The sequence below is a fragment of the Lacerta agilis genome, chromosome 13 (assembly GCF_009819535.1).
Source record: "Lacerta agilis isolate rLacAgi1 chromosome 13, rLacAgi1.pri, whole genome shotgun sequence".
NCBI classification, from domain to species: Eukaryota; Metazoa; Chordata; class Lepidosauria; order Squamata; family Lacertidae; genus Lacerta; species Lacerta agilis.
In genome coordinates, this window is record NC_046324.1 from 41,992,939 (window position 1) to 42,013,608 (window position 20,670).

General features: G+C 45.7%; 1 protein-coding gene across 1 annotated transcript in view; it reads left to right on the forward strand.

Annotated features, from left to right (window-relative positions):
- Nucleotides 1-10,322: 10,322 nt before the first annotated feature.
- CCZ1 (CCZ1 homolog, vacuolar protein trafficking and biogenesis associated) overlaps nucleotides 10,323-20,670 on the forward strand; it is a 30,107-nt gene continuing 19,759 nt past the window's right edge. The window contains exons 1-5 of the mRNA XM_033166971.1: nucleotides 10,323-10,500; nucleotides 17,285-17,382; nucleotides 18,078-18,171; nucleotides 18,804-18,878; nucleotides 20,048-20,095. Of these exons, the coding sequence (XP_033022862.1) occupies nucleotides 10,402-10,500; nucleotides 17,285-17,382; nucleotides 18,078-18,171; nucleotides 18,804-18,878; nucleotides 20,048-20,095 (414 nt within the window). The 5' untranslated portion in view covers nucleotides 10,323-10,401. The remainder of the gene's footprint in view (nucleotides 10,501-17,284; nucleotides 17,383-18,077; nucleotides 18,172-18,803; nucleotides 18,879-20,047; nucleotides 20,096-20,670) is intronic.

Genomic DNA, 20,670 nt, shown 5'->3' on the forward strand with positions numbered 1-20,670 from the left:
GACTGTATTTTTTATTGCACGACAAGCCAAATTATACAGAAGAGAAGTACAAAATGCAACAACATATTTAAAAAAAACCATAGGAATACCCCCCAGCAGCCAGTACTCTAAGGCACAGCTCTTCAGCTGCTATCCACAAGCAGTCACTAATTTGCAGGCCAGGGCCACACACTGCCCCCCCCTCCGCTCAGGTGAGCTACCAACAGGGACGTCTTAGGGAGATCGGCTGCCGTGGTGCGCCGATCCCTCTGGCGCCCCCAGCGTGCCGCCTCTCCGCCGCCTCCCGCACTTGCCGCCCCTCAGGGGGGTGGGCGAGCAGGGGATGAGGGGCGTGGCGCTGGAGCGGCGCGGGGCTCTGCGCGCCCTTCCAGTGCTCCCGGGACGGGAGGCGAGGGCGGCCAGCTCGCAGCCCGCCCGGGAGCTGCATGGGTGGCAGCACCTGTGCTGCCGGCACGCGAGCACCCGGCCGCCAGCCCGCCCGTGGGGGCGGGGACGGGTTGGGGAGGGGGGTGCTGGTATGTCGGCGGGCTCGCAGGGCGCCCCTGAGGGGGTGGCGCCCTGGCGCACCTCACCACTAGCCCCTATGGATGAGACAGCCCTGGCTACCAAGAAAGGAGACCACACAGCTGACTGGGATCGAATCAGGCCACAACTTTTATTGACTACAGATGAAGTGGTTTGGCATAGCCATTGAGTAAGCATTTATTTTCGGGGCTGCTTACCAGATATGACATCATAATCATCCCAATCTATAAGAAAGGACCCACGTCAGACGCGGCGAGTTATAGACCCATCAGTCTCCTCCCTATACCCAGCAAATTATATGCCAAACACCTTTACATTAAATTAATTAACTGGGTGGAATCTGAGGCAATTCTGGCGGAGGAGCAAGCCGGGTTTAGACAGGGCAGAATGACAATAGACCCCTATAAGAGGGTAAGCGGACTTATCAATCAGGCCTTATCTTAAAAAAGACAGGAATCACTTGAGGTAGGGTCTTCTAGGTAGGGTCTGGAGCGAGCCTTATTTGCCCCTACGGGTTCCCACGGTTGCGCCCGGTGAGAAAACATGGAAGCAGAAAAGACACCTGAGGCTGCTGGCTTCAGAGAGAGAAAGATTTATTTTCTGCATGCAGAGGCACTTGCGGAGTTCAGGCATCCAAGCAAGTACAAAAAAGTCAATTTTCAGACAGTTCTTATAGACAGTTCTCTGGCTCTCCCCACCCCAGGAATCTTCCTCTTGTCCATATAAGGAACATTTCCTGTTGTACATTTCCTGTTGTACATATAAGGCAAAAGGACATTTAGCCCTGAGTTGGTTCATGCGCACTCCAGCAAGGCCATCCTATCTGTGACCTAGACAATTCCTCTCTGTGCAAGGTCGACCTTCTACTGTTAACTCCAGACTCTTAGTCATAGCTTGCCAGAAAGAAGTGCAATGCAGATCAAAGTTCAGCTTTACAGAGAGGTTTCATAAAGAAAAGCTTAAAGAGTTATTTTATACTTCTGGACTAACAATACATTTAGGTAAATATATACAGGTTAGCTAATTAACCCCTTCAGGTCGACCCTAGTGGGGAAATGGCCCACACAGCAGAGAGCTTATGTCCAACTATAAATTTCTTTGGCTTGTTTTTATTTTATCAGACCATAACTGAGGAGATATTATTTCTTTATAATATTTTTATCCTGACTTACCACAACGCAAAATCATTTTATGAATATACATACATATAAATAAACATATGTGTACACTAACAACACTCAAAAAGAAGCAGATCTTAACAAATGCCAGCAGTGGCTTAAAAACAACAACAACAGCCATTATGCAGCAGCATGTATCCTTAAAAAGGTATCGTAAATAAAGTATATTTTATGGTGCTGAAATGAACAGAGAGTTGGTGGCAAGAAAGCGCCTCCTAGGAATCTATTCTGTAGCCTGGGTATTAGCCTTCCTCCATTATATTATCATCCGATTGTGGGATGTATCTTCACTGAAGCAGTCAAATACAGCATTTACTGTTTCCTAGAGTGGACATACAGGGGAATGTTGCTCCAGGCAGGGAGGAGTTCTTGCCATACCTGCTCTGGAGCATCCTCCCCGTGTGTGACCAGGTAGATGGTTGTGACCCTAGCAGACCCTACAAAAGAGCTAGCCACGCAGCCATGTTCCTCTTTTGCCCTTTCGCCATCATCCTCTCTGCTGGCTCTTAGCCAGCAGCACATGTCTCATCCTCTCGGAGGATAGAAGCCACAAGGTAGAAAGTCTGAGGCCTAGCTCAGACTTATTTTCTCTACAAATGTAACTGTAACCACAAGATAAAGCCTGCCTTCAGGATACTACCGTGTACTGAATGTAAATCAACTTTACCATTACTTTTAAAGAAGGCTGTCAAGTTATTATTATTTTTAAGAGGGAAATAAAGGGGAAATTTACCAGGAACAATCCAATCTGGACAAGCCAGACTGGAATGCTTAACTTAAATGAGTCTAACGAATCCATCAACTTGCTTCCAGCAATGTGCAAGGAAATGTGCTCTGCTACTTGCTCACTAGCGTGAGTGAGGAAGGATAATATTTAATCAATATACAGTGGTACCTCAGGTTACGTACCTGATCCGTTCCAGGGTGCCATTCGCACCCCGAAAAGTCTGTAACCCGAGCGACGATATCGCGCATGTGCGGAAGCACGATATTGTGCTTCTGCGCATGTGCGACCTGTGCAGACCGCGCGGAGCGCTTCTGCACGTGTGAACACGGGGAAACCCAGAAACCCGCACCTCACAACCCGCAGTGAATGCAACACGAGGTACAACTGTATCTTCTCCTACTTTCCACAACATTCCCACACCGCTGGATTTCCATTAGAACTTAATGGATACACCAAGGACCACCCATATTCCCTTATATTCCTACCTCATCACTGAGGTCTTCAGGGGAGTCAGCATCAGTAGTCCCCTGTGGCTCAGATGCATGGCTTGTACATCCACCAGGAGTCATGCATTCAGTATTGTGGGCTCAATTTTATGGAACTCCCAGGTGAGGTCAGATGCCCCCTCCCTACTGAACTTCTGGTGCCAATTGATTATTATTATTATTTTGTTTATTCCAGCAGGCATTTGAATTGATGTCCAATCTTATGGTTCAATCCGTTTTTATCTTTTCTGTATTGTATTTCTTGTACACCACTTAGCGATTGTTAAGCGGTATACATAAGCTGCTTAAATAAAAGAAAGACATAAAATAATAAACATAGGGAGCTCTTATACCAGGTCAGACTAGGCCCATTATTGTTTCATTGTCGGGCAGTGGATTTCCAAGGTCTCAAGCAGAGATATGCCACCACTTGTTTCTTGGTCTTTTTAACAAGAGGTGCCAATAATTAAATCTGGAACCTTCTACATGCGAAGTATCTGCTCTCTCATTAAGGCATGGTCCTTCTCCAGTGGAAAGGCCTGAGGAACTCAGAGCAGGGTTTTGGATGATGATCTCAGTAAAGAGGCACCATAGAAAAATGTAATAAAGGATCTCCTCCAAAGATTGTTTCACAGTTCCAGAGATCAAAGCATTGCTATTCAGGACAGGCGTTCTTTTAAGTATGTGCATTGGGGTAAGGGGTAGATAAATCTTTAATTAAGACTGTTTGCCTTTAAGTGACATGACATAGTGAAATATACTTGGGAGTCGTTTAGTGATTTCATGCTCTTTATTGCAGCTCGTAAAACAGTGAATGAATTCCCCCCCCAAACCTCTGGCTTTATATACATTATTTACAGAATGGGTCCCGTCTGATTGGCTGATTCTGCTTCCCTCCTGGAGCCTGATTGGGCTGCTCCTGCAGGCCAACCAGTTGCTGCATTCTAGGATCCTACCTGCCTATTGTTCTAGGATCCAAGCTTAGTACATAACAGTTTCTCTGAAATCCACCCAGTCACATGAAATCTACCATTTCCAACTCAAACATCACAAATGAGAAAGCACAGTATAGACTTGAAGCAAATGTTCCCAACATTTTTACATACTTCCTCTTGCAGGACATCCAAGACACAAAACAATCTGCCAGGAACTTCTTGTTTGCTGTTTTCCCACCGACTGAACATGCAATGTTTAGTGAAACGCATTTTTCTTCCAAATTTGAGTTTTGTTGTAATGTAAAACATTGGATATATTCAAATGCCATTGTTTAGATTTATGTAGCAAGAAAACCACCTGCTAGACACCTGCCAAGGCATTCAGCTAGGGTTGCCATATTTCAAAAAGTCAAAACCAGGACACCCCAAAAGTTATCGAGCTTTTTTTGGACATATGGCAGCCCTAATTCAACCATCTTCCCAGTCCCTGCTGGTTCAGACAAAGTCAGAATACTAGCCTTGCAACATGCTAAGGCAGTGGCTTGGCTTTCAAATTGTGTTCCTAGGAACCTTAGATTCTTCAAAAGCTTTTCAGGGACAGCCCTTAGTATAAAACATTAGGGACATTGAGGGACCTGATGGAAATCAGACATTTCCAGGTGGAAAATAAAGGACAGAGGAATTTTAAAAACAGGGATCGAATAGGGAGAAATAGGGACCTACAGTATACTTGGAAAAGACGGGACAAGGGTTATTGGAGAACCAGATTCTTTGTTTTGCAACTCTGCTATAAAAAGCAACATCAAACTGCTGACTATAATTTCACACTTTTACCAACGCTTTTAGACCAACGAACTATTTGACCAGTCAACTATATTTGTTTACTGCTGTCATCTCTGACACCCAGAGTGATTTATGGGGTATTTTTCTGTTATGTCTGATATTCTCTAGCTGATGGAAATGCTGCAAATAGTGTCTAGAAACACAGTCAGCAGAACTTAAGTCACAGTGCCCTGCTGTTTATTAAATTATTCCTATTTCCCCCTGAGATCTATGCTTCACCCATACCGAACGCTGAAACAGGAATAAAGTTGCTTTTCATTCTCTGATGCTGCCAGAGGTTATCCACTGTCACGATTCATTTTAAATACATTTGACAAGCACTTTAATTTTGTGTAATGGGAAGGCTAAGAATCAAATTTCAGACAAGGGAACTATCTAATATCGCTCTGCAAATGTCAAGGTTTGGTGTTACTATGCACACAATTAGGAAGATGGGGTGAAATTGGAACCACAATCACTCTTTCCTCCTAATGTTAATTTGTACACTAGCATTGCAGTAATCTGCCTAATCTTGTAATGGTTTATACAGTAACTCCTTATGAAAAGCCTGCGTCATCCCAGGACATCTTTATTTTATTTTAGTTTATTTTACTTTATTTTCTAACCATGACGTAATGCCCTCTATCTTGGTGTTTACTGTGTAGTTCCTAAACCACAAAAATTATCTTACACCAATATTACCTGATACATACATGTTCAGAACTGTGTCTGGCATTCTACCATACCTATTGCCCAAATCACCCTGTTGCCCTAACTGGGGGCCTCTGTTTCTGTTCCTACTCAAAATCCTTCCTCTCTTATAACATTTGTTGATGGGGAGACTTTAAAGAGCAGCTTGTTATACATACATAGGGTCCCCCTATGCTGCAAACCCTTATATAATTGAGGTTCCGTATCTCAGGAGGAACATTTGTATGTACAGCAAACTCACCTGTAAAAATTCCTCACCACCAGGGACGATGGCAGAAGCAGTGCCAACAGGCACAGTCACACACACACACACACACACACACACACAACTGTAAATTGTAACAGAGGCCCAAGAAATCTCAACTAGAAGTGGGCATTTAGTGTCACCCTTCCCAGGCTGCGGGACACTTTTCATGCAGAGATGCAGCAGGCATCCTCACCTTTTTTTAGGTGTCTCTTGAAGACTTTTTTTTTATGCCGGCTGGCTTTTGCTCTTCTTTTCTTCCATAAGCCAGTTGCTTTAATTGTATTGCTTTTGTTGGGTTTTCTATTTCATCATTGTACATGATTATTGGTTCGTTTGTTTTTTAATTATTATTTTTTTGTGTTGCAGTTTTGTGTTGTGAACCTCCTTGAGATCTGCGGGTATAGGGCGGTATACAACTTTGAGAAATAAAATGGATAAATTATATTTTATAATATGCTCGTATAGAGAGGAGCACCCAACACTTATTGGGCTTATGGGGGGGCAAAAAAAAATCAGGCTGTCCGAGGTAAATAGCGTTCATTGAACTACAGTAGTACCTCTGGATGTGAACGGGATCCGTTCCAGAGCCCCGTTCGCATCATGAGCAGTCCGCAACCTGCAGCGCCACTTCTGCGCATGCGCGGGTCATGATTCAGCGCTTCTGCACATGCACGTGACATCATTTGACACGTCTGTGCATGTGCGAATCGCCGAACCCGGAAGTAACCCGTTCCGGTACTTCCGGGTTCAGCGTGTTCGTAACCTGCGCCATTCTCAACCCGCAGCAAATGCAACACGAGGTACGACTGTATATCACTTGGGTCAGTGAGATGGAAGTACTTAAACCCAAATTCCTGCTTGCCTGTGAAGCTGACGGGGTGACATTGCGTCAGTCACTATCTCAGCCTGCCCTAACCCAACAGGAACATCCAACTTACCTCATAGGGTTGTTCTGATCAGAGGCGTAGGAAGGTCAGGTGGTACCCGGTGCGGAAAATTTCTTGTCACCCCCCCCTGCAAATATGGTTTTACGTTTTTTTTTCATATTTTCTTACAAAGGAATAATAAAAAGTAATAGTAATAAGAAACTTTTATTTATATCCCGCCCTCCCCAGCCGAAGTTGGGCTCAGGGTGGCTAACATCAGATACATAACATTGGTATAAAATCAAACAATAATTAAATTACGTCCTAAAAACACCTCAAAATCAAATTAAAGTCTAATTAGATGGCTTTCCACAGGGTTAGGGTTGGGAATAGTAAGTGCTCCACTGAACTGAAATTTCAGCCTTCACGACATAGGAAAACAGCCAAGTAAACAGCTATTTTGGTGGAGGAGGGTCAAGATATTAACCGATATGCATGAAATTTCATATATAGCTATATAATCCCTACTATAGTAAGATAAGACCTTTGGAGCAGGCATTAAGTTTTTATGAACCGCCCTAGTAGGGCATTCATTGTTCCTTGAGAATTTGTCACCCCCTCCATTATGGAACATGGGGCGGTCTGCCCCCTACGCCCCCCCTTGCTACGCCCCTGGTTCTGATGAGAAAATAGCAGGAAGGAGAAGCCTTTTACATTGTATTTCTTGCTTGCACTTATGAAAGTTCCCATTCTATAAATTTTACTTGTGCCTTTTCCCAGCAACTTCCCTACAATTGTTCCTCTTTGGTTTCTATTTCAAGACAAGATTCCTGTCGCGACTGTTGCTGCAGACACAACTGCTGAACAGTGCTCAGCAGTTAAGACACAGGAAATGCTTCCAATGAGATCTTTGCCTTTTTCAAGGGCTTGAAACTCCAGAGGACTAACAGACTTTAGCTGAGGTGCAGGTAGGTAGCCATGTTGGTCTGCCATAGGCAAAACAAAATAAAATAAAAAATTCCTTCCAGTAGCACCTTTTGTTGTTCAGTCGTTCAGTCGTGTCCGACTCTTCATGACCCCATGGACCAGAGCACGCCAGGCACGCCTATCCTTCACTGCCTCCCGCAGTTTGGCCAAACTCATGTTAATAGCTTCGAGAATACTGTCCAACCATCTCATCCTCTGTCGTCCCCTTCTCCTTGTGCCCTCCATCTTTCCCAACATCAGGGTCTTTTCCAGGGAGTCTTCTCTTCTCATGAGGTGGCCAAAGTACTGGAGCCTCAACTTCAGGATCTGTCCTTCTAGTGAGCACTCAGGGCCGATTTCCTTGAGAATGGATAGGTTTGATCTTCTTGCAGTCCATGGGACTCTCAAGCGTCTCCTCCAGCACCATAATTCAAAAGCATCAATTCTTCGGCGATCAGCCATCTTGATGGTCCAGCTCTCACTTCCGTACATTACTACTGGGAAAACCATAGCTTTAACTATACGGACCTTTGTCGGCATGGTGATGTCTTTGCTTTTTAAGATGCTGTCTAGGTTTGTCATTGCTTTTCTCCCAAGAAGCAGGCGTCTTCTAATTTCGTGACTGCTGTCACCATCTGCAGTGATCATGGAACCCAAGAAAGTGAAATCTCTCACTGCCTCCATTTCTTCCCTTTCTATTTGCCAGGAGGTGATGGGACCAGTGGCCATGATCTTAGTTTTTTTGATGTTGAGCTTCAGACCATATTTTGCGCTTTCCTCTTTCACCCTCATTAAAAGGTTCTTCAGTTCCTCCTCACTTTCTGCCATCAAGGTTGTATCATCAGCATATCTGAGGTATGTTGATATTTTTTCCGGCAACCTTTCGCATGATGAATTCAGCATATAAGTTAAATAAGCAGGGAGACAATATACAGCCTTGTCCTTTCCCAATTTTGAACCAATCAGTTATTCCATATCCAGTTCTAACTGTAGCTTCTTGTCCCACATACAGATTTCTCAGGAGCACCTTAGAGACCAACTAAGTTTGTTCTTGGTATGAGCTTTCGTGTGCATTCACACTTGTGTTGTGTATTGAAGTTCTCACCCTGGCCACCGAGGGTATTGTGTATCTAGTTTTCTCTCAGGTCCACATCAGTTAATTTAGGCGGGAAACCCTGGGCTGTTGTTACAACGTTGCCAGCCGGCTGCCTATAAAAGCAGGCCAGCTGAGCTGTTTTGTGTTCAGTTCCAGCTTACTTATAAAGAGCTACTTGGAGAAATCTCTGCGTCGTCTGCTATATCTACCCACTACTTAATAATTTGGCATTAATAAAATTTTAGGGAAGTGGAAACAGAGGGAAGTGGCTGCTGAGAAGAAGAAAAACCCTCCTGAGTTGTGAACTGCCCTGAGATCTACAGGTATATACCGGTAAATTGGGAAAAAAGATTATTATTATTATGTTTCTAAGGAGAGACCTCTGGAGATGGTGAAGAAAGAACTGGGTAGAATATACTTTCCCACTGTGATACAGAGTGGGAAAGAGGTGAGGGTATCTACTCTGGCACCTGAAGAATCAGAGTGCCCTCTATTTCTCCAATGGAAATAATGTCTAATGGGGTTACTTCCTAATAAACAGGTGCGAGATTGTAGCCTTTCTTTCCTTTCCTCTCCAGAGTGTACTAACAACAGGTTTTGGCTTTTCAGCCTAGTTCTAAGGTGCTAAATGCGTCCGTCTGCTCATGGCAGGTGCATGCATGCTGTTCTCCACACAAATACAAAACCCTCAAGTGCCTCTAGCCACAGGGCGCAGCATCTTCCAATAGCATCAGACTTAAACCGGTTTTTATTTTTGCTAAGACCAGATCTTAAGCAGCATTACCACCTTCCTGTCACTGGCTATGACCCTGGTCCAAAGGGAAACCTACAGAGTCACAGTTCTTAGCACGTCCAGAGAAACATTTCATTATGAAGGGCACCAACAGTATCACCGTCTTTAAACCAATGTTGGGAATGACACATCAGCCGCGCACGAAATCCCTTTGTATCAGCACCAGATTAATAACCTGCCTTACGATTAATAACCTGATTTACTGTTGTGGGTGGGGAGGTGTTTGCTGGCCAAATCCTAGGTGTTGATAATGCATAGCGAACAATCATCAGACTGAACTGGTATGACAATCCCATTCTGACAAAAGGTGGAGGGAAATGGACATTACACATTCGCTGGGAAACATTTATGGGAGATAAACACCTGCAAATTTCTGTACGTTTCCTCTTTCTTGTTATGCTTGTTTTGCTGTCACTTTGCGTGCTGGGAAAAAACATTTAAAAACCCGTAAATGAATAAAATAACAACAACAACAACAACAACAACAATAATAATAAGTAAAAGTGTGCTAGGATTGCAACCTGAGCCAAGCAGAGCTCAACCCTAGGCCACACCAACTAACCAGGGTCCCTGTGAGCATGTGCAGAGTGCCTCTCCTTGGGCTGTACATTTTGAGTACATTGAGACCCCGGGGAATAGGGCGGTATATAATTTCAATAAATAAAAATAAGTAACACAAAGCACGAGAAAGCCTTTCTCCCCTCCTTCCTCGCTTCTCAGGCGCCTCAGACCTTGGCAGAGACGCCGATTCCCCCTCCCCTCAAGGCCGCCCTCTCGGCCTCTGCGCCCCGCGGCCCTGGCGGCGAGGGAACCGGGAGACGAAGGGAGCAGGCCCGGGTCGGCGCCGCATCCCTTCCGGGGCGGACGAAGCGGCGGAAGTGTCGGGGGCGGCGAGGCGCGGATCGGTGCCCATGAGGGGAGCTCCTTGGCCGGCACCGGCAGGCGCCTGAGAGCCGCTCCCGCCTCCTCCTCCGATGTTTGGCTGCGGCGGCGGCGGCGGCGTCGGAGTCAGGCGGGCCCAGCAGGCGAGTCTCTCCCGTCAGGCCCAGGATGGCGGCGTCCGGGGGAGCCGGGCAAGAGAAGCAGCTGGCGCCGGCCCTGCTCAGCTTCTTCATCTACAACCCGAAGCTGGGCCCCAAAGAAGGCGAGGTAAGGGGGCGAATTTGGAGGCGGTGGGGAGAGAGAAAGCGGGCCGTCAGTCTGAGGGGCAAAGGCTGCGAAAGAGGGGAGGGGGCGTGACAGGCTCCGAAGAAGGAGGGGAGGCGTCCTTATTGTTGTCGGTTTTATTGCTAACATTCACTCTTCTTCGTTTCTCCCTTAAAAGAAAAAATAATAAATTGATTTTTTAATTGGATTTGATGTAAGAAACCCAAAGATAGCAACGCAACGAGTTGCAAAGCCGGTCTCAGGGAAGGAAGTGCAGAGGGATTTGTTTTTTGCAGATGCTCAGTGAAGCCCGGATCGATATTTAGCGCACGGGTAAACATCACGTCGGAAACAAGCGAGGCTTGGACGTAGCGTGACGGCTTTTCCGGCTACCATGTAAACACGGGAGTAGACAGAGGGGGCAGATCCGAGGAAGGAGTCTCTCAGCCCAAAGAGTCTAAAATGTCAGGCTGCTTGGCAAATAGGTCGAATCATAATGTTTTGTTTTGAAACCAGAAGGGCGTTTTAAAATCTTTTATTTTATCTTACGGTGTTGTTGTTTTTTAATTTTCTTATTTTTCAAAAAAGGAAAAGAATCCTCACATTTAAAAAGAACCTCCTCGCAGGCGTAGCATAGAGTTTAACAGTGCAAAGCACCATTTTTGAAAACTTTTTATAAAGAGTGGCAGGAAGCTGCATCCTTGTTTAGGGGCAAGAGGGAAGTAAATTAATTAATTGATTGGTGCTATCTAACAGTTGTTAAAGTGCCTAAGTTTTTCTCTTTAAGCACCGAACACAAGTTAAAATATATTTGATTCTGCCTGCATGCTCATATGCATACACATACCTTTTAACCACATTCAAATAATTTGAGAATTCCTCCTGCAAAGGATTCTGGGAATTGTAGTTTGTCAAGGATGCTGGGAATTGTAGATTTGTAGAGGGTAAAGTATAGTCTCCAGAATGCCCTTTAAATGTGTTGTAATGGTGCTGTGGGGTGTGGGTGGCGCTGTGTTGTAATGGGCGGTGGGTGGCTTTAAATGTGTTGTAATGGCGCTGTGGGGTGTGGGTGGCGCTGTGGGTTAAACCACAGAGCCTAGGGCTTGCTGATCAGAAGGTAGGCGGTTCGAATCCCCGCGACGGGGTGAGCTCTCGTTGCTCATTCCCAGCTCCTGCCCACCTAGCAGTTCAAAAGCACGTCAAAGTGCAAGTAGATAAATAGGGACCACTCCAGCGGGAAGGTAAACGGCGTTTCCGTGCGCTGCTCTGGTTCGCCAGAAGTCAGGGGCGCCGCTAGGGGGGTGCGGTGGGGGCGGTACGCCCCGGGTGACAGGGGAGGGTGGGGGTGACAAGCGGCAGCCCCTTCCACCACTCCCCACGCACCGCCGGTCACCCCGGGAGCAGCAGCGCTGCACAGATGGGGTGCTCCCTCGGCCGTGCGCTGTTGCTCCCGGGGCGACGGAGCGAGCGGCGGTGCGTGGGGGTGACAAGCGGCAGCCCTTCCCGCCATTCCCAAGCACTGCCGCTCCCTCCGTCACCCTGGGAGCAACAGCGCACGGCCGAGCGAGCACCCCGTCCGTGCAGCGCTGCTGCTCCCGGGGTGACCGGCAGCATGGGGAGTGGCAGGAGGGGCCGCCGCTTGTCACCCCCATGCGCCGCCGCTCGCTCCGTCGCCCCGGGAGCAACAGCACACAGCCAAGGGAGCACCCCCGCCCGTGCAGCGCTGCTGCTCCCGGGGTGACTGGCCGTGCGTGGGGAGTGGCGGGAGGGGCTGCCGCTTGTAACCCCCACGCGCCGCCGCTCGCTCCGTCCCCCCCGGGAGCAGCAGCGCACGGACGGGGTGCTCCCAGGGCAACGGAATGAATGGCGGCGCCTGGGGGGTGACAAGCGGCAGCCCCTCCCACCATTCCCATGCGCTGCCGCTCCCTCCGTCACCCTGGGAGCGGCAGCGCATGGCCCGACGACGGACTCTGTTGTCGGACCGCTGCTTCCACGGCCTCCTTTTGAGCTGCAGAGTTTAAAAGGGGGCTCTTCGGCTTAAAAGGGGGCTGCAGAAGCGGCGGCGGCACTCCTGGAAACGCCCCGCCCCTGGGGCGTTTCCAGGAGTGCCGCCCCAGGTGCCGCGGAGCCTAACTCCGCCACTGCCAGAAGTGACTTAGTCATGCTGGCCACATGACCTGGAAGCTGTATGCCGGCTCCCTCAGCCAGTAATGCGAGATGATCGCTGCAACCCCAGAGTCGGACACGACTGGACCTAATGGTCAGGGTTCCCTTTACCCTTACCTAATGCAAGCATATCTAATGCAACCAATGCGTCACCAGATTTCGAGCCTTTAAGTTGTATTGTGGGGTGTAGATGGCAGTAGGACAAGATCCAGGTATAACATTTATGTGAACCTGGGATCTTTGTGGTGTTGTCCATTATTTATTTAAGATATTTTATATCCTACATTCTAAGAGAGTGTGCTTAGGTGACTAGGAATAAATTCATAAGACAAATTCAAATTACATTAAAAACAACTTTAATATGGTCATAAAAGAGTACAATAGGCAGATCAGTTTTTTTAAAAAAGCATTGATGAATGGGGGGGGGGGGGAACTAAGCAAAATGTCTTAAGCAGATAATGGAAAATGAAAAGCAAGGAGACCTGACGAACTTCCCAAGGCATAGAACGATAGCTATCCTTAGATGTAGTAGCAGTTAACAGTATTATTGCTTAACTTTTCTAGGCATTGTATGTACAGTGGACCCTCCAGATACGAATTAAATTCGTTCCGGGGGTCTGTACTTAACCTGAAAAGTCTGTAACGGGAGGCGCCGCTTCTGCATACGCGTGCGGCACGATAGAGTGCTTCTGCATGCGCACGCGGTACACAGAGCGCTTCTGCGCATGCGCACGGCAAAACCCGGAAGTTTACACTTCTGGGTTTGCCGCGTTCACAACCCGAAAGTTACGTATCCAGAGCGGTACGTAACTTGAGGGTCCACTGTAGAATAAAAAAGGGCATCCTACCCTTGAATCTAAAAGACGTACAAAAGGTCTTGCTAACAGGCTTTCTGTAGGCATCTGGTTGGCCACTGTGAGAACAGGATGCTGGACTACATGGGCCAACAGGCTGACAAAAGGGGGCACTCTTACAGCTATGGTCGTACAGATGACCTTCTGACAGCCACAAAATGGGATGCTTTTGTATCTAAAGAGATTGTATTGACATTCCACATGGAGGGTTTCCTTTCCCTTTGACAACTCTGGATGTACCTATACTAGTTTGGATAATTTTGTCCTGAATAAATAGCTCCTTGTCATCTTCACCCATGTTATACATGTGCATCTATAAATTCCCAGGGTTTTCTAATAGATGCACTATATTATAGTAAACAACAAAGTAAAATGCATACTGTATTTGGCAGAACCCCTTCATGGATCACTGCCTTGTCGTGGCGAAGGGGCTTGAATTACTCAGGGAAGCTATGGACAGGTCAAGAAGGACAGGTCATAGTGGAGGGTTTGGACCAAACGTGATCCACCTGGAGAAGGAACTGGCAAGCCACTCCAGTATCCCTGCCAAGAAAACTCCATGGACAAAGACAACAGGCATATAAAAGATATGACGCTGGAAGATGAGCCCCTCAGGTCGGAAGGCGTCCAACATGCTACTGGGGAAGAGCGGAGGACAAGTACAAGTAGATCCAGAGCTGATGAAGCGGCTGGGCCAAAGCCGAAAGGACGTTCAGTTGCTGATATGCCTGGAAGTGAAAGGAAAGTCCAATGCTGTAAAGAAAAGTATTGCATAGGAACCTGGAATGTAAGAACCATGAACCTTGGAAAGCTGGATGTGGTAAAAAATGAGATGGCAAGAATAAACATTGACATCCTAGGCATCAGTGAACTAAAATGGACAGGAATGGGCGAATTCAGTTCGGATGACTATCATATCTACTACTGTGGGCAGGAATCCTGTAAAAGAAATGGAGTGGCCCTCATTGTCAACAAAAGAGTGGCGAAAGCTGTACTGGGATGCAATTTCAAAAATGATAGAATGATCTCGATACGAATCCAAGGCAGACCTTTTAACATCACAGTAATCCAAGTTTATGCACCAACTACCAGTGCTGAAGAAACTGAAATTGATCAGTTCTATGAAGACTTACAACACCTTATAGAAATGACACCAAAGAAGGATGTTCTTCTCATTATAGGGGATTGGAATGCTAAAGTAGGGAGTCAAGAGATAAAAGGAACAACTGGCAAGTTTGGCCTTGGAGTTCAAAATGAAGCAGGGCAAAGGCTAATAGAGTTCTGTCAAGAGAACAAGCTGGTCATCACAAACACTCTTTTCCAACAACACAAGAGACGACTCTACACATGGACATCACCAGATGGGCAACATCGAAATCAGATTGATTATATTCTCTGCAGCCAAAGATGGAGAAGCTCTATACACTCAGCAAAAACAAGACCTGGAGCTGACTGTGGCTCAGATCACCAGCTTCTTATAGCAAAATTCCAGCTTAAACTGAAGAAAGTAGGAAAAACCACTGGGCCAGTAAGATTCAATCTAAATCAAATCCCTTATGAATACACAGTTGAAGTGAAGAACAGGTTTAAGGATTTAGATTTGGTGGATAGAGTGCCTGAAGAACTGTGGATGGAGGCTCGTAACATTATACAGGAGACAGCAACGAAAACCATCCCAATGAAAAAGAAATGCAAGAAATCAAAGTGGCTGTCCAATGAGGCCTTACAAATAGCGGGGGAGAGAAGGCAAGCAAAATGCGAGGGAGATCGTGAAAGATACAGGATATTGAATGCAGATTTCCAAAGAATAGCAAGGAGAGACAAGAGGGCCTTTCTAAACGAGCAATGCAAAGAAATAGAGGAAAATAACAGAATGGGGAAAACCAGAGATTTGTTCAAGAAAATTGGAGATATGAAAGGAAGATTTCGTACAAAGATTACCACAATTAAGGACAAAAGTGGAAAGGACCTAACAGAAGCAGAAGACATCAAGAAGAGGTGGCAAGAATACACAGAGGAATTATACCAGAAAGATATGGAGGTCTCATACACCCCAGGTAATGTGGTTGTTGACCTTGAGCCAGACATCCTGGAGAGTGAAGTCAAATGGGCCTTAGAAAGCCTGGCTAACAACAAGGCCAGTGGAAGCGATGATATTCCAGCTGAACTATTTAAAATTTTAAAAGATGATGCTGTTAAGGTGCTACACTCAATATGCCAGCAAGTTTGGAAAACTCAGCAGTGGCCAGAGGATTGGAGAAGATCAGTCTACATCCCAATCCCAAAGAAGGGCAGTGCCAAAGAATGCTCCAACTACCGCACAATTGCACTCATTTCACACGCTAGCAAGGTTATGCTTAAAATTCTACAAGGCAGGCTTAAGCAGTATGTGGACCGAGAACTCCCAGAAGTGCAAGCTGGATTTCGAAGGGGCAGAGGAACCAGAGACCAAATTGCAAACATGCGCTGGATTATGGAGAAAGCTAGAGAGTTCCAGAAAAACATCTACTTCTGCTTCATTGACTACACAAAAGCATTTGACTGTGTCGACCACAACAAACTATGGCAAGTTCTTAAAGAAATGGGAGTGCCGGATCACCTCATTTGTCTCCTGAGAAATCTCTATGTGGGACAAGAAGCTACAGTTAGAACTGGATATGGAACAACTGATTGGTTCAAAATTGGGAAAGGAGTACGACAAGGCTGTATATTGTCTCCCTGCTTATTTAACTTATATGCAGAATTCATCATGCGAAAGGCTGGACTAGATGAATCCCAAACCGGAATTAAGATTGCCGGAAAAAATATCAACAACCTCAGATATGCTGATGACACTACCTTGATGGCAGAAAGTGAGGAGGAATTAAAGAACCTTTTAATGAGGGTGAAGAGGAGAGCGCAAAATATGGTCTGAAGCTCAACATCAAAAAAACTAAGATCATGGCCACTGGTCCCATCACCTCCTGGCAAATAGAAGGGGAAGAAATGGAGGCAGTGAGAGATTTCACTTTTTTGGGTTCCACGATCACTGCAGATGGTGACAGCAGTCACGAAATTAGAAGACGCCTGCTTCTTGGGAGAAAAGCAATGACAAACCTAGACAGCATCTTAAAAAGCAAAGACATCACCTTGCCGACAAAGGTCCGTATAGTTAAAGCTATGGTTTTCCCAGTAGTAATGTACGGAAGTGAGAGCTGGACCATAAAGAAGGCTGATCGCCGAAGAATTGATGCTTTTGAATTATGGTGCTGGAGGAGACTCTTGAGAGTCCCATGGACTGCAAGAAGATCAAACCTATCCATTCTCAAGGAAATCAGCCCTGAGTGCTCACTAGAAGGACAGATCCTGAAGTTGAGGCTCCAGTACTTTGGCCACCTCATGAGAAGAGAAGACTCCCTGGAAAAGACCCTGATGTTGGGAAAGATGGAGGGCACAAGGAGAAGGGGACGACAGAGGATGAGATGGTTGGACAGTGTTCTCGAAGCTACTAACATGAGTTTGGCCAAACTGCGAGAGGCAGTGAAGGATAGGCGTGCCTGGCGTGCTCTGGTCCATGGGGTCACGAAGAGTCGGACACGACTGAACGACTGAACAACAACAACAACAACATTTGGCAGAAAGGCCTTTTTTAAGGATTTGCCTGAATCCTTAAAGTAGATTACTATGAAAGCCATTTACAATGTGAGGCGTCAGGACTTAATTTAGATAACTTTATTTGAATGTAGTTATTTTGTATTAATTGTTACTGTTTACTTTTCTGACTTCAGGAAGAAAAGAAGATTCTTTTTTATTACCCAAATGAAGTTGAAAAGAATGAAAAAATCAGAAATGTTGGTTTATGTGAAGCCATAGTTCAGTTTACAAGGTACTAAGTTCCACATTTTTGCCTATCCCATTTATTTATGATTTATTTATTTATAAGGCACCAAAAATGTGTTAGGTGGATTTGCAAATAAGCTTTAAAAAGCATGTTGCTCTGATAGTGCTCAAGCTAGGCTATCTGGTATTATACTTTTATTAGTTGTAGGTTGTCACCCAGTTTAGAGAAATCTTAGTCTGTTAATCATGTAAGTTTTATTTATTTTTTATTTTTTGCTTTTATAGCATGCCTTTCCTCCAAGGAGCTCAAGGTGGCATAAATGGTTCCTGCCACCCGCTTTTTATCCTCACCTTGTGAGGTAGATTAGCGTGAGAGAGATCGACTAACCCAAGTAAGCCTTGTGGCTGAGTGGGAATTTGAACCTGGGTTTTCCTAGACCTAGTCCACACCCTAATCAATAAACTACACTGGCTCTCAAACAGATTATGCTTACATATTGACAAAACAGTAGTTCTGAAACAAGAAGCATGCCTTTTTTGTTCTTTGATGATGCACCTACGTGTTTTAGGAGTCACCATTTAAGAAGAAGCCAGGTCTTCTGTTCAATTAATTGGAGTATATTTTTAGGCTATTTATTTTAAAATCAATTAGTCAATTAAATGTTGCACCCTTAGTTAATAGGTAAGGGTTAACACTCCAATGTCTAAAGTGTTCATACATGTATTATTTCCCCCTTTTAGGACCTTTAGTCCTTCAAAACCGGCAAAATCCCTACACACCCAGAAAAATAGACAGTTCTTCAATGAACCTGAAGAAAATTTCTGGATGGTTATGGTACTTAAATGCATGCTACTGTTCTATTAAGCATTTATTGAGATTTATCAAAGCTGCTTTGAGTGTTCTAAAGCGGGGAGAGGAGCCCTCTGACTTTACATTGGGAGAAAGCACATCTTCCCCTTTTGGACATGAATGGAAATATGGGAAGGGGAAGCATAATTTCCTTATGTTTCCCCTCTCATTGCTTATTTGTAAATGGTTCCCGCAGGGGCAGCCCTACCATTGGGTAATGTGTGGCAGCAAATTTGGGTTGTCATGAAAGGCTGGCAGATTGTTCATTATTTAATGTATTTTTACTGTACTTTTAATGGCAGGGAGGAAGAGAGCTGTTTGTGGAATAATTATCTCCCATAACAAAATAACTTGACTTTCATTGGCTTGGGAAGTGGGAGTGGGGTGCAGATGCAGGGAATACCATTTGCTGCTCTACCTCAGGCAGCAAAATGTCTTGATCTGGCCCTGAACGTATCCTTGCACCATAATCCAGCTTCATCAGCATTAGCAGAGGCTATCCTGTGAACTATATAGCTCAGGGGTCAGCAACCTTTTTCAGCACCACTGTATTGCTGATCACCTTGAGCCAGCAACTCTAAATCAATGAATAACGTCTGTTTTGTTCTACTTTCAAGGTTGTACGAAATCCCATAGTAGAAAAACACAAAGATGGTAAACCGGTTGTTGAGTATCAAGAAGAAGAGTTACTGGTAATTATTACCATCGCTTGTGCTTTGGGTTTCTCCTCCCCCGCCTGTCCACAGTGTGCCCTATTTGGGTCTCTGGTTAGATGGCACCTTCCAGCAACTCCTGCAGCCAAGCTGGTGCCTATGTATTGCTCTTGCTTTCTTTGGATCACATCAGCAAGGCCGAGAGAGGCGTCTTGTCTCCATACACAGTGCCCAGGCTTGTGCCCCGGAGAGGTCACTGCTGCTGCTAACACAGCAAAAACAGTGCAGGAGGCAGCAGTTACAAGTTGCCGGTCTCTGCAGTCACAGCAGGCTCTGTGATTCTCCAGCAGTTTGACTTCACCCCTGCAGGTGCACTCCATTGTCTCTACATTGTCATTGTATACAGATGCCAATGACAAAGTTAGAGTATTTATGCCCTCTGCCCAGAATATGACTCAGGTGGACCTCACCTGAACAGTTGTCAGGGATCTTCCCAGGTGCTGCTCATGAGTAACTACTAAGCCTCCTTTGAAGAACTGAAGTTATAGCTATTTACAAGCGGAGCTAGTTTAAAACATGACCGTTCGGTCACTATCAGAATCCGGAAGTTCATTCCTTCTGCTACCCCCCCAACACCAGATCTTCGGCACTCTGAAACGATGTCTCCTGGGTCCTCTAGCCCCCCTGCGCTGTGCCTGTGTCGGAAGCTGTGGGCTAGCCTGACTGGTGGCACTGTGTCTTTCAACAGTGTCCCGGAGCCCTTGCTCCTCTCCCTCGCTTGGAGACGATTCCTGTGATAGATTGGATGAGGAGGAGGAGGAGTCCATCTGCAAAAGGGGTCCGGGCTCCCTATAGCTTTGTGAGCTGTCTCCCCTTGAAGAGCAGCTTTCCCTGCCCTACTCCTGGGCAGGGCTTTCTCTCCCCCTCTCCTCATGAGTAGCTGGGCTACTCCTGACAACAGTGATCCACATGCAGCATACGTGCAGCTGGGAAAATATGAGCTAACTCAGATAAGGCCCTTTCAGCAATGGCTATGAACTTTATGCATCATTTCTCCAACTGCTATATGTTTTCTTGGCGCTGATGTTATCAGTGCTGCAGCATTGTTTTTCTTGATGTCTCTACAGAGAAAAACAAAGTTAACCTTTTAAATGATGACCTCATAGGATTCTTCTTGTAGTAACTCTCTGATTCTGGCTATCTTACAGGACAAAGTGTATAGCTCAGTGTTACAGCAGTGTTATAACATGTACAAGGTAAGTTAGATATATGATTTTTGTCAGTTTTCATGCTGGGATGTGAGAAGCAGTCTTCGCACCTCCATAGCAGAACCCGATCATACTCTTTGATTCATGGAGTGCCATTTCCCCCCAAAGTCTGGGTGGCAGAAGCATCTCTTCGATGCTGAACACTTATTTACTACATTCATAAGCCGCCTTTCTGACAATTGTTGTCAGAAGTTAATAAAGACAGCAACTGTTTTAGGCACATCCGATACGTGCTCGGCCATGCCAAACCCGGAAGTGACTCAAAAACGTCACAAAAAGGGTCTTTGCAGGCCTTTTCAGTGGTGTTTCAAATATACCCAATTTCACTTAAATGCGTGGTGCCTTGGAACGTAACCCCCGTGTAATTTGGGAGTTGCTTGTAATTTAAAAGAGTGGCTTACAGTCTGATGGAGAAGTTAAGAGAAGGGGAAAGGGATAGGGAGCAAATTCAGGTATTATGGCCTCTGCAGGGAACACTTCTGGGAAGGGAGATGCCAGATGGTCCCACTCTCAGTTTATTAAAAATGGCAGCAACACTGAAATTTTCTGTGAAAGTCAAATTC